The sequence below is a fragment of the Polypterus senegalus genome, chromosome 18, assembly GCF_016835505.1.
Source record: "Polypterus senegalus isolate Bchr_013 chromosome 18, ASM1683550v1, whole genome shotgun sequence".
Taxonomy (NCBI): domain Eukaryota; kingdom Metazoa; phylum Chordata; class Cladistia; order Polypteriformes; family Polypteridae; genus Polypterus; species Polypterus senegalus.
The window spans coordinates 85,593,924-85,611,764 of record NC_053171.1 but is presented as its reverse complement, the minus strand read 5'-3'; the positions used below and the strand labels follow the sequence as shown (position 1 = coordinate 85,611,764).

Sequence of the window (17,841 nt, the reverse complement as noted above, 5' to 3'; positions counted from 1 at the left end):
CACCTGACCTCAGTCCGTGTGACTTTTTCCTAAACTGAAAAATGTCCTCAAAGGACGTCATTTCGGAACTTTAGAAAACATCCAAAAGAGTGTAATGGACATGCTGAAGACCATACCGGTTGAAGACTTCCAGCGCTGCTACCAACAGTGGGAACAACGTCTCCATCGGTGTGTAGCTGCCCAAGGGAACTACTTTGAAGGAGATAACATTGATGTTTGAAAAAAATAAAAACTTTGGTAAATAAAAAATCAGTCTCATTACTTTTCTGCCACACCTCGTACAACACATCATACACTTTTGTGGATTATTACCTATATGAAAAATTTTTTTCAAAAAGTGAAACCCTACCTATTCCAAAATGTTTTACTCATAAATCAAACATCCAAAAAAGGAATTTATCTTCTTTATTTTATTCTTAATATTTCAAACATTTGGTCAACAGAAGTTTTGGCAAACATGTATTCTCTCTTTCACACACACACACACACACACAGACAGGAACACTTATTTACCATATATTTTATTTGCTAGCCTGAATCTGTCTGTTAGAAGTACAAAATAATAATTACAGTTTAAAACCAAAAAGAGGCTGCTGTGCTGTTTATTTGGGCTTTTTCTTCAAAATACATATGTTTTTATATGTTAAAATTTTATGTAAATGAAAATAATTATTTAGATTATGTTTTCAAACAAAATGTGTAACAGCCTTCCAGAATTCATATTTGAATTATTGTACTTAAATGTGATCTGGTTTCATAACTTTAAATCTCATTCTAATGTTTTGGAGATAATGTGCTTAGCAATTAATGACAGGCTCATTTCACTAGAATTGTATAATAATAATTACAAGTTTAAACCAATGAGGCTGCTGTGTGCTTTGTTTAGATTTTTTACACTTGATTTTATATTTTATGGATATGTATACAATGAATCAGTTTGAAATGTAACTGCCTTATACAGTATGGTACACCATTTCTATTTGTAATTGTGTGTGTGTGTGTGTGCATACAATGTGTCCCACTAGCAGAAGCCACTGTATTTTAAAGTTGTTTGTGTATCTATACTAATAAAAGGCAAAGCCCTCACTCACTCACTCACTGACTCACCACTAATTCTCCAACTTCCAGTGTAGGTAGAAGGCTGAAATTTGGCAGGCTCATTCCTTACAGCTTACTTACAAAAGTTGGGCAGGTTTCATTTCGAAATTCTACGCCTAATGGTCATAACTGGAAGGTATTTTTCTCCATTAACTGTAATAGAGTTGAGCTGGAAAGACGTGGGGGGAGTTTCGTGTGACATCATCACGCCTCCCGTAATCACGTGAACTGACTGTCAACGCAGTGCGTAGAATATCAGGAAGACCTCCAAAAAGCACTTAAGAAAACATGCATTATATAATTGAAAAGGCAGCGAAACAATAAGAAGCGAGCGAGTGACATATAATACCATATTCATGAGTGCTGCTACCTCGGAAAGAAAGCAAGGTGTAAACCTAAACTTTAAATTAAGTTCATAGACAGGCTACCGCTGGCGTTTCACATGCCCACAGGTAATGCGGGATACAAGTTTAATGAGAGGACGAGGATATAAGCGAGTTTTGATCACTTTGTAACTAAGTTAAAATTGTAGGTGAAGGGGTGTGCTTATGCAAATTCGAGACTGTGTTTGTGGGGATTGACAGTTAAAGGCGGGTGGGGAGTCACGTCATCATCTCCCTCCCATTCATCTTATTTCGCTCTGAGCTGAGCTCCGGGCTAACGCCGTCTTCCGAAGCAACTTCGTCAGACTGCCACCAAATACTCACAGAAAAATCCACAAGTTAATACACACGCTGTCTCTAGAGTTTCTACACACTGAATCCTCCAGGCACTACTTACAAAAGGTCACATTGACAATCGTGTTACGTTATTTTTAAAATCTTTCCTTTTCTTAGCACAAGCACAGCTGAGAAGCTTGATGCATGTGCTCCATAACGCGTTAAAAATAATGCATTTAATCACACTTTGCATTACAAGCAAAGGGAGCTTTTTCAATGCATGATTTCCTGGTACACCGATTACATTGATCAGCGCATCCCGATTCATTTTACCCTCGCACCACCTTAGTTTGAGAAGAAGTATGAAAAAATATGAGGTTAACACAGAAAAACAGATCACCAATTCAAGCTTTATGAATAATCGATTCGCCATCAATAATTGTTTTGGTAAAGCCATCCTCCTTCCATTTTATAATTTTTCCGCCACTAGCCATGATTAAATGAGCGGTAAAAAGTAAGAGCAAAGCGAGGGTGACTTATTTAGGCAGGCATATATATGACAGCAACACTCATGACAATGTCAATCATGTTACGTTATTATTAAAATGTTTCCTTTTCTTTTCATTACTTCTTTAACACACTACTTCTCCGCTGTGAGGCGCGGGTATTTTGCTATATATATATATATATGAATGACCTCCAAAGAGCGCTGAGACTTTTGATATCATGAGCGTGTCTGCAAAACTGGGGTCTCCTGCCCAGCAAAAGTCGAGCAGCCAGCGCGTGCATAGCTGTGCCGGCCTTTGAGGCGCTGACTGCGCTTCTGCCTTAAGTCAAAGTGAGCACTTTTAATTTTTTTCATCCTCCCCCTGCGCTATAGCCCAGACAAGTGCAAACACGGGACCCCTTTTCTACACCACGGCAAAATAATATTAAGGCGATTCACACTTTCTTTTGCACGTATATGATTATGAGGTCCTCAGCTCGGATTATGAAGACACGCACAGGAGTGGAGGACTGACAGTGCCATCACAGCCGATTAATGGCGGGGACGTCTCACCAGTCTACACAAGACCCACCGCGACTGTCCCCAAAAGGCGATCATAACGTCCAGCGAACACATCTCTCTATACTATATAAAAGAAAAGGCAACTTTCCTTTCTTTACACCTTTTTTCCTTTTATCCCAAACCAAAGCCTTTCTCTCTTAACACTGCAGAGGACACAAAACTAATTTTCTTTAAATGCCGGTAAGGCACATTACCAGAGGCACAAATTTGAACGTTCACATAGAAAATGTAATTTCAATGTACCTGTACTTCTTTAAACGTTTTACTGTTTAATAACTTATAGACTATAATTTATTATTTTTCCCTTGCACTCAGTGACCAAACCTATACACACACATATAGACACATACAAACATACACACAAGTATATGTATGTGTATATATATACACACACACACATACATACATACATACACACACACATATATATAATTTGTGTATGTGTATATATATATATATATATATATGTAGATATGTATATAGATATGTAGATATGTATATAGATATGTAGATATGAAGATATGTATATATGTATGTGTATATATGTATATATATATATATGTATATGTATGTATGTGTGTGTGTGTGTGTGTGTGTGTGTGTGTGTATATATGACAGCAGCAATCCAAGCTGTGAGAAAACAGTAAAAAAGAGGCGTGTCAGACGTCGTGGTACATTTTCTGATGCAGCTAGAAAAATAACTTTGTGACGCTGCCACCAAATACACAAAACAATTACTTTGACAATCATGTTACATTATTTTTAAAATGTTTCCTTTTCTTTTCATAACTTCTTTAACACATGACATCGCTGCGGCGGTATTTTTCTATATATATATATATATATATATCACAGCGACACTCATAACAGTGACAAAACAATTACATTGACAATCATGTACGTTATTTTCAAAATGTTTCCTTTTCTTTCTCTTTCCTTCTTTAGCACACTACTTCTCGCTGCCAAGCAGGTATATATATATATATAGATAGATAGAGATATATATATATAGATAGATATGAGAACAACATATATATATATATATATATATATATATATATATATATATATAGATAGATAGATAGATAGATAGATATAGATATGAGAACACTCATATCAATGACAAAACAATTACATTAACAACCATGTTACGTTATTTTTAAAATTTTTCCTTTTCTTTTTCGTACCTTCTTTAACACACTACTTCTCCGCTGCGAAGCGCGGGTATTCTGCTAGTGTTGCTATAAACCCACACATCAATCACTAGCGATAATGGTATTTTTACATACCCAAGCAGGTCTTCTTCCAAATAAATTATACAGTTTTATGTTTTCTGCTCTCTTTCATTAGTAAAATATGAAATTCGCACACATATATGGCCAGGCAAGCAGTTTGCCACAGCTGAGTAATCTGCCTTTATCAAAGATACCCCTATATTGAGCCACATACAGTGAAAGATTCATTACCATTGAGTAGCTAAGGCTCAGAGTATTCCAAAGATGTATAGTTGCCTATGATCGATCAGTCATACAATATGTCAGAGCTGTCCATAAAACACAGGAAATAAATTGTGTATGTGACAGCTCATATTTGCACACCTTCACACACAAAGCCTCTGTGAGACTGCATTGGAATTGTTTGGTTGATAATTTGTACTAGGCAAAAAAGAAAAACATATGATTGAGGAAGTCACAGAAAAGTTACAGAATGCTAGTTGTTAAATGGAATATGAAGACCCTGGCAAATTTGCTTGATTTGTAAATACTGCTTACAGCATAACTTTGAAGCATTGCAGCATGTAGTTTTACAGTTTAAGCATCATGGGTTCAGTTACCATATCTGGATGCTGTTTGCTGCACATTCTCCCTATGGTAGTTTTCTAAGTAGTGCTCTCCCAGTTTCAACATCTTATTGAATCACACCACATGAACTTACAGGGGGATCACTCTTTAATCAAATGTACTTATATCATGCTAAGCCACGCTGAACTACTATTTACAATGTCCCCCCGCTTTGATTGACTGTCACTGTTCCACTCCACTGTTTCTGCGTGTGCCAATTTTCGACTTGTGTGCCAAAATATGCTGTTTAGGTTGAATGGACACTGTATGAATGCAGCGAGTTTGAGTGTATATGTGCACCCTGTGTCCAGGGCTGCCAGGAAAGGCATTGTTTCTAGCAGTGGAAGAAGCTGGTATGAAAAATGTATGTATGTATGTATGTACACAAATAACCTCTGTTCGGCAACTGCAAAGGAAGGTAGAAGAAGATGTCTGAACTGGTGCACAAAAACCCCAAAATGTATGAGAATGGATTCAGATCGGGTTTATTTCTATAATTAGCTTGAACATTCCAGTCAATTTTGTGACTTTTCTCATCAAGTTTCATAGTTCGCTTGTGGAACCGATTTATTTGTGCAAATCCGAGAGAGTGTCTGCAGGCCGAGGCTTCATTCGAGCCAGTCTATCTCTCGCCACGTGTTGGACCATACCTTGCTTCCACTTAGCTAGCGATACCCGTTTGTTCATCAGACATTATCATCTACAGATTGTTAAGGAGTAACGTTTAACATTTTTGAGAGAGAGTTCAGAGGTGTTTTCAAAGTGTTCCTTTAATTTTGTAGTGCAGTTATATACACTCGTATATACACACACATATACAGTGGAACCTTGGTATACGTCCTTAATTCGTTCCAGACCCTTTGACATATACCAAACAAATTTTTCCCATAAGAAATAATGGGAAAATGATTAATCCGTTCCCATGAAAAAAAAAATCCTATTGCTATTGGCATATTATACATTGATGGGGTTGTATAAAATAATTTAAACACTGCTTAATACTAAAATACATAAATACAAAAGCGATTAGATGAAATAAATGAAAATTTTACCTCACTTTACTTTTTAATAACACAAATCGTAGATACCTTCGTTCTCGGCAAACGGTATGCAACAGCCATGTCCCGGATACGCATGCCACCTTCATACTTTTCAATAATCAATTCAAATTTATATGAAAAAACACAAAATCACGTTGTGACGATGCAGGTTTGCTGTATGCTCCCACCTGCTGCTGGGGAGCCCTTGAACCCTACACCGTTGGTAATGTGCCTCACTGCTAACCTCATCGGTAAAGCAAGAGGATGGTGAAAAAGTGCAAAGTGCTTTTATTAAAACAATTAACAAAACAAGGTGTTCAAATTAAAGTGCAGTCTCCAAAGTTCCAATAAATAATCCATAAAATCAGAAGTGAAACGTGGAGGTTAAAAACAATAGAAAAAAGTCTTCTTAAAAACAACAAAGTTAAAATAGAGCAGGAAGCATTCTTTAAAAATAAATAAAAAAAAAAAACAAGAAGAAGCCCGGTGCCTTTTTACCTTGCGGCCCCCCTGCTTCTTTCTTTTTACTCCCCTTCAAGCCAACTCGCGCTTCTGTTTATCAAGATAAGCAGCCTTCTCTCTCTCACTCACTCAACATCCTGTCCGTTCTTTCTTTTTACTCTCCTTCTAGCTGACTCGCGCTTCTGTTTATCAAGATAAGCAGCCCCAGGAACAATCATGAATGTGGACAGTCCCTCACAAGTGCACTTTGGTGAGAAACGCCCACATTGCGAATCGCCCTGACAACCTTCAGCCACATAACCACCACGCCCCTCACCAAGCTGCGAGCGCGGTGATTATTTATTTTAAAGCTGGACTTTGACAGGAGCTGTGGACCCGCTATATCACACAAGTGAAAGTTCAAAGATAGTTATAGAGCGGGTTGTTCACTGAATGCTAGCAACTGGCGCACTAATGCTCGTGGGCAGTCGTGGTTTTGTCTCGAGAGAGGTAAACAAGGTTAGCACGTGAGTCGTATTCCAAGCAAAATTTTTCGTGTCCAAACAGGACGTATACATAGTTGGACTAATTCCAAAGCAGACGTATACCAAGGTACCACTGTGTATATATATATACACACACACACATTAGCCATTCCCCACAGCTCTGCCCGCATAGCAGTGAAACAGGACAAACTTTAAAAATCAATAAACAAAAAGGTATCACTAGCTAAGAGGAGGCAAGGTACACTCCAAAATGCAGAGGTAGACCAATTTCCCACTCCTGACGTACACATCCCCCCCCCCTCTGCCCACAGCCTCTGTCTCAGATTAGCACGCATATATCACTCAAGCAAACTATGATTCTTAGCACGATCAACCGGATTGTTCAAGCAAATTATAGAAAAAAACAGATCTAAATCCGTTAAGTAGTTCTCTTGTTTGCTAGCTAAGAGGATGTAAGATACTCCCCGAGGCTAGCATGTGAGTGAGGAGAGTCCTGCCCTCCTCTCCTCGACCCGTTGCGTCTCTCAGATTGGCGCAAATAAATTGGTTCCGCAAGCAAACTATGATACTTAGCACGATGAGAGAAGTCACAACCAGAATGTTCAAGCAGATTATAGAAAAAAAACAAATCTAAATCCGTTAAGTAGTTCTCTTGTGAAAAGCGGACAGACATTATACAACTATTATACACTTACCTAAAGGATTATTAGGAACACCATACTAATACGGTGTTTGACCCCCTTTCGCCTTCAGAACTGCCTTAATTCTACGTGGCATTGATTCAACAAGGTGCTGAAAGCATTCTTTAGAAATGTTGGCCCATATTGATAGGATAGCATCTTGCAGTTGATGGAGATTTGTGGGATGCACATCCAGGGCACGAAGCTCCCGTTCCACCACATCCCAAAGATGCTCTATTGGGTTGAGATCTGGTGACTGTGGGGGCCATTTTAGTACAGTGAACTCATTGTCATGTTCAAGAAACCAATTTGAAATGATTCGAGCTTTGTGACATGGTGCATTATCCTGCTGGAAGTAGCCATCAGAGGATGGGTACATGGTGGTCATGAAGGGATGGACATGGTCAGAAACAATGCTCAGGTAGCCCGTGGCATTTAAACGATGCCCAATTGGCACTAAGGGGCCTGAAGTGTGCCAAGAAAACATCCCCCACACCATTACACCACCACCACCAGCCTGCACAGTGGTAACAAGGCATGATGGATCCATGTTCTCATTCTGTTTACGCCAAATTCTGACTCTACCATTTGAATGTCTCAACAGAAATCGAGACTCATCAGACCAGGCAACATTTTTCCAGTCTTCAACTGTCCAATTTTGGTGAGCTCGTGCAAATTGTAGCCTCTTTTTCCTATTTGTAGTGGAGATGAGTGGTACCTGGTGGGGTCTTCTGCTGTTGTAGCCCATCCGCCTCAAGGTTGTGCATGTTGTGGCTTCACAAATGCTTTGCTGCATACCTCGGTTGTAACGAGTGGCTATTTCAGTCAAAGTTGCTCTTCTATCAGCTTGAATCAGTCGGCCCATTCTCCTCTGACCTCTAGCATCAACAAGGCATTTTCGCCCACAGGACTGCCACATACTGGATGTTTTTCCCTTTTCACACCATTCTTTGTAAACCCTAGAAATGGTTGTGCGTGAAAATCCCAGTAACTGAGCAGATTGTGAAATACTCAGACCGGCCCGTCTGGCACCAACAACCATGCCACGCCAAATTGCTTAAATCTCCTTTCTTTCCCATTCTGACATTCAGTTTGGAGTTCAGGAGATTGTCTTGACCAGGACCACACCCCTAAATGCATTGAAGCAACTGCCATGTGATTGGTTGATTAGATAATTGCATTAATGAGAAATTGAACAGGTGTTCCTAATAATCCTTTAGGTGAGTGTATAACTGCAATAGTTGTTTTGAGGAATTGTTTAAGTGCAAGAGACTAAATGTTTCCAAAAAGGGGAACGCCTTATGGGATATGAAATCTAAACTTGGTAGCTTGATGGCTGACAGATAGGGGCAGAAAAGAAAATTGATTCCAATACATCATAAAATGTCTTGGTTATATTTTGAAAAATCCAGTTTTTTGGACAAGGAATCCTAAAACAACTATTGATATGAAACAATGTTTTTTATTCATATACACACCTTCTTTTAAAAATGTGTGATATACTTACTACTCTTCAACCATATGCAGCTCCTTTATTACAAAAGCAGAATAATAGCTGTTTATTTCTTTGTATGTAATTTAGGCACTATAATGCCAAAAACCCCTTAGGGCACATGGGGTCATTAAACCTATTGATGAATAAAATCACTTATTGCTATGTATACAGTATTCAGCTTTGGCTTTATAATGGATATTTGAGGATATTTACCAATTTCCACAATTTTTTCTAAAGTAACTAAACTTTACTTTTATGTGAGTAATTTTTCCTGTTAATTAAGTAGTTTCCATGCCATATAGTTTTACTTTTGCTTAGTAAATCTTTGTCTACATAATAATATTTCTACTTGAGTAGATTTTTTGGGTATTTTTTCCACCACTGCTGGGTTCACCTTGGAGAAACACTACCTACTGTACATTCACCCTAGACTCGAGCCGTCACTCGTTACACCACTAGGACACCAGAACACTTACAGTGTCTCCCACGCTCTGGCACTGATAAGAACACACGTTCTCCTGTTATCCATATGGGTTTCTCTTCTTTAGAGGTTTCTTTTGTGCCTTTCACCTTCCCTGTGTCAACCTGGCAGAGCCTCTGTACATCGTAATATACTGCTCAAAAGAATTAAAGGAACACTTTTTAATCAGAGTATAGCATAAAGTCAATGAAACTTCTGGGATATTAATCTGGTCAGTTAAGTAGCAGAGGGGGTTGTTCATCAGTTTCAGCTGCTGTGGTGTTAATGAAATTAACAACAGATGCACTAGAGGGGCAACAATGAGATGACCCCCAAAACAGGAATGGTTTAACAGGTGGAGGCCACTGACATTTTTCCCTCCTCATCTTTTCTGACTGTTTCTTCACTAGTTTTGCATTTGGCTACAGTCAGTATCACTACTGGTAGCATGAGGCTTATACCTGGACCCTACAGAGGTTGCACAGGTAGTCCAACTTCTCCAGGATGGCACATCAATACGTGTCATTGCCAGAAGGTTTGCTGTGTCTCCCTGCACAGTCTCAAGGGCATGGAGGAGATTCTAGGAGACAAGCAGTTACTCTAGGAGAGCTGGAGAGGGCCATAGAAGGTCCATCACCATAACCCATCAGCAGGACCAGTATCTGCTCCTTTGGGCAAGGAGGAACAGGATGAGCACTGCCAGAGCCCTACAAAATGACCTCCAGCAGGCCACTGGTGTGAATGTCTCTGACCAAACAACCAGAAAGACTTCATGAGGGTGACCCAAGGTCCCCATGTCCTCTAATGGGCCCTGAGCTCACTGCCCAGCAGCATGCAGCTCGATTGGCATTCGCCATAGAATACCAGAATTGGCAGATGCACCACTGGTGCCCTGTGCTTTTACAGATGAGAGCAGGTTCACCCTGAGCACGTGACAGAAGTGAAAGGGTCTGGAGAAGCCATGGAGAACATTATGCTGCCTGTAACATCATTCAGCATGAGCAGTTTGGTGGTGGGTTAATGATTGTCTGGGGAGGCATATCCATGGAGGGTCACACAGACCGCTACAGGCTTGACAAAGGCACCTTGGCTGCCATTAGGTATCAGGATGAAATCCTTGGACCCATTGTCAGACCCTATGCTGGTACAGTGGCTCCTGGTGCACGACAATTCCTGGCCTCATGTGGTGAGAGTATGCAGGCAGTTCCTGGAGGATGAAGGAATTGATACCATTGACTGGCCACCACACTTTCCTGACCTAAATCCAATAGAACACCTCTGGGACATTATGTTTTGGTCCATCCAATGCCACCAGGTTGCACCTCAGACTGTCCAGGAGCTCAGTGATGCCCTGGTCCAGATCTGGGAGGAGATCCCCCACAACACCATCTGTCATCTCATTAGAAGCATGCACCGATGTTGTCAGGCATGTATACAAGAACACAGGGGCCATACAAAGTGCTGCATACAATTTTGAGTTGCTGCAATTAAATTTTGGCAAAATGGACTAGCCTGCCACATAATTTTTTCACTCTGATATTTGGGGCATCTTTGAATTCAGGGCTCTGTAGGTTGATCATTTTCATTTCCATCAAACGATGTGGCATCCTTTCGTTCCTAACACATTACCCAGTCTATATCAGTATAGATATCCAGGAGGATTTCTTTTTCCCATTGAGATCTGATGTGTTTTCAAAGTGTTCCTTTAATTTTTTTGAGCAGTTTATATCATCAACTGGGCACCTTTTCATAAAGCTTTTTGCATAAAAGTGTTGGAGGGAGTCAGAGCCCATCCATGTGACAAAGGAGAAACCAATACTATTCCAGTGCAAGGCATATTTAAAAACCTAGAATTTTCAATCACAAAATTAATGTAATATCCATTGCTATTATTATGATGAAACTTAGCACCTAGGAAGAAAGCTACAGCAACACAGACTGGGTCTTGATGAAACCCTTAGAGAAAAACCCTGCATTCAATTTTATATGCATATTCTTTTAAATGGATATTCTAACATAACACAGTGAGACTCACTTAATCTAATTCATACCATTCTAGGCTACAAAATAAACACATTAATATATTCGATGTGGTGAACACAGAACACAACATTTTGCAGTGCAAAGAACAAAAAAGCAAATTTGGGCTGAAAGTGTGTAATGAGTCAGAACAATTGATTCACTACTGGTAAATATGAAATTAATAATTAGTGTAGTTATGATAAAACAAGAACACTGAGATTAAAAAACACAACAAAATAATCACAAAATAAATCATCAGAAGGATGATTAGGAATTTGTAAACAATGAGTTACTGTACACATTAAGCAAAAATTAAAATTAAAAAAACACTACTTACTGTTTCCGACTGTCTTCCTCTATTAGTGATGTTTGCAACGTTAAGTCCATCAATTACAACATCATAAGAATGTCTTTTTTTCACAAAATCCTTGAAGTGCTGTAGTTCCTGTGTAAAAAGTAAGATCAATTAATGAACTGTTTGTTAAATATGTCTAGCATATCAGATGTATAAAAAGCAAAATAATACAAAATACCAATGCAAAATTAAGCAAATGCATTATATGAAATACATTTTCTATAATGCCTTTCGCAGCAAAATAAATTTTGATCAGTGAGCAATTAGGCATATGTAGAAAACAAATATTTGATTATCTACAGAAATTACAGTATAACACACAAGATGTATGATAAGATGGAATAAAGAAGTTTGCCTCATTATTATTATAATAATAATTTATTATTATAGCATCAATGAATGGTCCACAGTTCCTGCCACAATTGAAATTTTGTAATTCAAGGAATATAGTTCAATATAGAATGTTTCTGTATCTAGCATAACTTCCCCAAAGAAGCATACAATTCCACTTAACTCTGAAACATTAGGGAAGAGGCAAAATCTAAAACTGCCATGGCTCTGGATTATTTAACCCAGTTGTGCAATTAGCATTGCTGTTTTACAGTTTAATTGTACAGTATTCCTGGTCCAGTCCCGGAGTTGGCATGTTCTAACCATGTCTGCATTGTTTTTTTTTACGGTACTCCAGTTTTCTCTTCATATTCCAAAGGTTAGAGTATTAGTTTACTTGATCTAAATAGGCCCAATCTCTGCCATTTGTAGTGTCTAATGTCCAATCACATCAGCATATCTTTGGGATTGTTTTGTTAATTTGATGCTTTCATCAATTAAATTATTTCACTTGGACATATTGCTTATAAAGAGAGTTTGTATAAAAATTTAAATATATTATGGGGTCAATATGCCACAGTGCGTATGCCCTTCAATTTAAAAGATGATAAAAACGATGCAGAAAGGGATATAAATTATGCAAAAATACTAATAATGCATATTTAATAATAGGATGACATTAATACAAACAGCTTAAGATTCTTTTCTTTGCAATTTACTGTTTGGTTTCGCCCAATACTTAACAACTCTTACTGAATATATCATAACTAAATTATTATTATTTTTACATAATCTACTGTATATATTCTCACTGTATTCTGGGTAGTTTTAAGGCTTTTTTCTTCCTCAAATGTGGCAAATAATAACATACCACATGTGTCATAAGAACTGTAAAGTGCAAAGTTTAGTGTCTCATATAACACAAAGTTAGGCAGACATAGTAATAGAGGGTCAGAGTGTCTGCAGATTTTAATTCTTGTCAACCTAAAGATCTGAAATGAATCCCTGGCCCAGTTCACTACCATAATTTGTTCCAAAACTCTGGTCGTAAACCGAAGTAATTTCCCCCATAGGATTGTATGTAAATACAATTAATCCGTTCCAGACCGCATTAACTGTACGTAAATATATTTTTTTTAAGTTTTTAAGCACTAATATAGTTAATTATACCATGGAATGCACAGCATAATAGTAAACTAAATGTAAAAACATTGAATAACATTGAGAAAACCTTGAGCAACAGAGAAAATTAACACTGCAAAAGTTCATGCTATAGCGCTACGAACCGCTCGTTAAAAACACTTTTTTTAATGAGTTTTAAGTACAGAGAAAAAAAATGAACATTTGAAAAATCCGTAATTTAATAAACCACCAAGAAAAGTAACATTGCAACAATGCACGCTACGAGCCGATCGCTGTAAACAGAAGTGAAAACAAAGACAAGCCCTTTTCATTCTTTAACTGCCTTCTCTGCCTTATGTGTCCAACTCTCTCTCTCTCGTGTGTGTGTGTCTCTCTCACACGCGCCTGTGTGTGTCTTTCTCTCTCGTGTGTGTGTGTGTGTCTCTCTCTCTCTCTCTCGCATGCGCATGTGTGTGTTTGTGTCTCTCTCGCGCGCACCTGTTTGTGTGTGTGTGGCGCTCTCTTTCGCTCAGGGAATGCACAGGGAGAGACTGAACACGTCGGCACGCACAAACCGAAAGGGAAACTGGCTTGTTTGTATACCGAGTCTGTGGTCGTGAACAGATGCAAAAGTTTGCCGAACGTTTTCGTCGTAAACCGATTCGTACGTGTTCCGAGATGTTCGTGAACCGAGGTTCCACAGTAGTTTTGTTTTGATCCTCTAATGAACATTAGCACAGATTTTCATCAGAGGCTCAAAATGCTTATAACCAAGTAAAAACTGTATTTGTGCTTCTGTTTTATTAGACTAGATACTGTCACATACCTCTAAATCTGAAATTTTAGCTTATAAAGAAACTGTGACGATATTTCAATATAGTTATGTATTATTATCCTCTTTGTGTTAGTCATCAGGGTGTTATTGATATTCACCTTGTTCTTTTTTTATGTTTGACTAGCAGAATACCCGCGCTTCGCAGCGGAGAAGTACTGTTTTAAAGAAGGTACGAAAAAGAAAAGGAAAATTTTTAAAAATAACGTAACATGGTTGTTAATGTAATTGTTTTGTCATTGATATGAGTGTTGTTCTCATATCTATCTATATATATATATATATCTATATATATATATGTATATATATATATATATATATATATATACCATATTAGCAGCGAGAAGTAGTGTGTTAAAGAAGGAAAGAGAAAGAAAAGGAAACATTCAGAAAATAACGTATATATATATATATATATATATATACACATACACAAATTATATATATGTGTGTATGTATGTATGTATGTATGTATGTGTGTGTGTGTGTGTGTATATATATACACATACATATACTTGTGTGTATGTTTGTATGTGTCTATATGTGTGTGTATAGGTTTGGTCACTGAGTGCAAGGGAAAAATAATAAATTATAGTCTATAAGTTATTAAACAGTAAAACATTAACATTTTAAGAAGTACAGGTACATTGAAATTACATTTTCTATGTGAACGCTCAAATTTGTGCCTCTGGTAATGTGCCTTACCGCATTTAAAGAAAATTAGTTTTGTGTCCTCTGCAGTGTTAAGAGAGAAAGGCTTTGGTTTGGGATAAAAGGAAAAAAGGTGTAAAGAAAGGAAAGTTGCCTTTTTCTTTTATATAGTATAGAGAGATGTGTTCGCTGACGTTATGATCGCCTTTTGGGGACAGTCGCGGTGGGTCTTGTGTAGACTGGTGAGCCGCCCCGCCATTAATCGGCTGTGATGGCACTGTCAGTCCTCCACTCCTGTGCGTGTCTTCATAATCCGAGCTGAGGACCTCATAATCGTGATATGCGCAAAAGAAAGTGTGAATCGCCTTAATATTATTTTGCCGTGGTGTAGAAAAGGGGTCCCGTGTTTGCACTTGTCTGGGCTATAGCGCAGGGGAGGATGAAAAATTAAAAGTGCTCACTTTGACTTAAGGCAGAAGCGCAGTCAGCGTCTCAAAGGCCGGCACAGCTATGCACGCGCGCTGGCTGCTCGACTTTTGCTGGGCAGGAGACCCCAGTTTTGCAGACACGCTCATGATATCAAAAGTCTCAGCCTTTTGGAGGTCATTCATATATATATATATAGCAAAATACCCGCTCACAGCGGAGAAGTAGTGTGTTAAGGAAGTAATGAAAAGAAAAGGAAACATTTTAATAATAACGTAACATGATTGACATTGTCATGAGTGTTGCTGTCATATATATGCCTGCCTAAATAAGTCACCCTCGCTTTGCTCTTACTTTTTACCGCTCATTTAATCATGGCTAGTGGCGGAAAAATTATAAAATGGAAGGAGGATGGCTTTACCAAAACAATTATTGATGGCTTAATCGATTATTCATAAAGCTTGAATTGGTGATCTGTTTTTCTGTGTTAACCTCATATTTTTTCAGACTTCTTCTCAAACTAAGGTGGTGCGAGGGTAAAATGAATCGGGATGCGCTTGATCAATGTAATCGTGTACCAGGAAATCATGCATTGACAAAAGCTCCCTTTGCTTGTAATGCAAAGTGTGATTAAATGCATTATTTTTAACGCTTATGGAGCACATGCATCAAGCTTCTCAGCTGTGCTTGTGCTAAGAAAAGGAAAGATTTTAAAAATAACGTAACACGATTGTCAATGTGACCTTTTGTAAGTAGTGCCTGGAGGATTCAGTGTGTAGAAACTCTAGAGACAGCGTGTGTATTAACTTGTGGATTTTTCTGTGAGTATTTGGTGGCAGTCTGACGAAGTTGCTTCGGAAGACGGCGTTAGCCGCGGAGCTCAGCTCAGAGCGAAATAAGATGAATGGGAGGGAGATGATGACGTGACTCCCCACCGCCTTTAACTGTCAATCCCCACAAACACAGTCTCGGAATTTGCATAAGCACACCCCTTCACCTACAATTTTAACTTAGTTACAAAGTGATCAAAACTCTCGCTTATATCCCGCGCCTCTCATTAAACTTGTATCCCGCATTACCTGTGGGCATGTGAAACGCCAGCGGTAGCCTGTCTATGAACTTAATTTAAAGTTTAGGTTTACACCTTGCTTTCTTTCCGAGGTAGCAGCACTCATGAATATGGTAGTATATGTCACTCGCTCGCTTCTTATTGTTTCGCTGCCTTTTCAATTATATAATGCATGTTTTCTTAAGTGCTTTTTGAAGGTCTTCCTGGTATTCTACGCACTGCGTTGACAGTCAGTTCACGTGATTACATGGGAGGCGTGATGATGTCACACTAAACTCCCCCCCCGCCTTTCCAGCTCAACTCTATTACAGTTAATGGAGAAAAATACCTTCCAGTTATGACCATTAGGCATAGAATTTCGAAATGAAACCTGCCCAACTTTTGTAAGTAAGCTGTAAGGAATGAGCCTGCCAAATTTCAGCCTTCTACCTACACGGGAAGTTGGAGAATTAGTGATGAGTCAGTGAGTGAGTGAGGGCTTTGCCTTTTATTAGTATAGATGCTAGTTGAAGAAGTCCAAGAAAGACATTACAAATACAAAAATAATAATGTGATGAAGAGTTGTGTGTCAGTAGGCTTTGCACCTTAGGAACCAAGTTACCCAAACTATTCTATAACATTTCAGTAATTATTTACAGCTCTGATGCTGATCTTTCTGATCATAAAATAGGTCGTTACGATAGCAACTGATGAGAAGGATTCATACTTACTTAATCGCAGAATTACGGTATTTGAGGGTTCCTCTAGTGTGCCTCTTTCTCTTACACAATTTGGCTCAAAAACTAATCAGCACATTGTCATTTCATAACACACTTAAGTTTCGAGTATTTTTCCGTCCAGCTGTTTTAGCTCTAGACTGTCCTCAAGAAACTGTGACACAAAGACAGACACACAGCCATCATCGAGATATTGATGTTTTTGTTATTGGGGACCCTAAAACATCGAGATTTGTCAAAAACTGGAGATCAAAGTTTTTGACGAATCTAAAACTTTTGCTCCTCTATTATAAACGATAGGTTATGGTGGGGGAGGGCACAAAGCAAAAATTAGGAAACAAGTCTCACAGAGATTTCATATCCAGATATTGTATTCTTTGAAACAGACAACAAAGCAATCACTAAGACATAAGTTTTATTTAGGAGACATTAGTCCAACATATTAAAGTAACCACATATGTCTTTAAGACAGACAGAGAGGGTTTTTAAGAAGTTGGGACATCAGTGTAAATTGTTTGCTTCAACTTGCAAGGCTTAATTTACTTTAATTGCTGCAGAGCATCTGTAGGTTAAAACCTATTAGTTGTTCCCTGAAAAAATCCTATTTGTAATATTCCGAAATTTATTTTTTTCAGTTTTTGCTAACCTAAACTTTAAATTTAAACCTCTGTCAGTTTACTGTTTACCTTTTCACCATTTTAGGTCATTCATTGCATCTCAACTAATTAAACTTGAAGAAAAACTGAAGTATTCTAAAACTTCTGACCATATATCTATATGAATAGATATATATAAAATGCCCTTTTTAATAGAATGGGTGATTAAATAATTTGACTTGAATTTACAGTATTTTATTCTAGAATTTTTTTTACATGATTTATACTATTAAAATATAGAAAATAATGGAATCTGAGCAAATATCATATTCATGAATAGTAGTGCTGCTGTAGATCTAGATAGAAAGAACTTTATTTGTCAAGATGGAACTCAGTTTTGCCTCAATTTTTGTCTTTGCTACTACCTCCAGAT

General features: G+C 38.1%; 1 protein-coding gene across 3 annotated transcripts in view; it reads right to left on the bottom strand.

The window, feature by feature from the left end:
- The window catches only part of LOC120518647 (protein only RNase P catalytic subunit), a 68,284-nt gene that overhangs the window by 30,102 nt on the left and 20,341 nt on the right, over window positions 1-17,841 (bottom strand). For all 3 annotated transcript variants that reach the window (XR_005631268.1, XM_039741534.1, XM_039741535.1), the window contains exon 4: window positions 11,649-11,756. Coding sequence is in view for 2 of the 3 variants with exons in the window: in XM_039741534.1 (XP_039597468.1) it covers window positions 11,649-11,756 (108 nt within the window). In the remaining variant the exon portion in view is untranslated. The remainder of the gene's footprint in view (window positions 1-11,648; window positions 11,757-17,841) is intronic.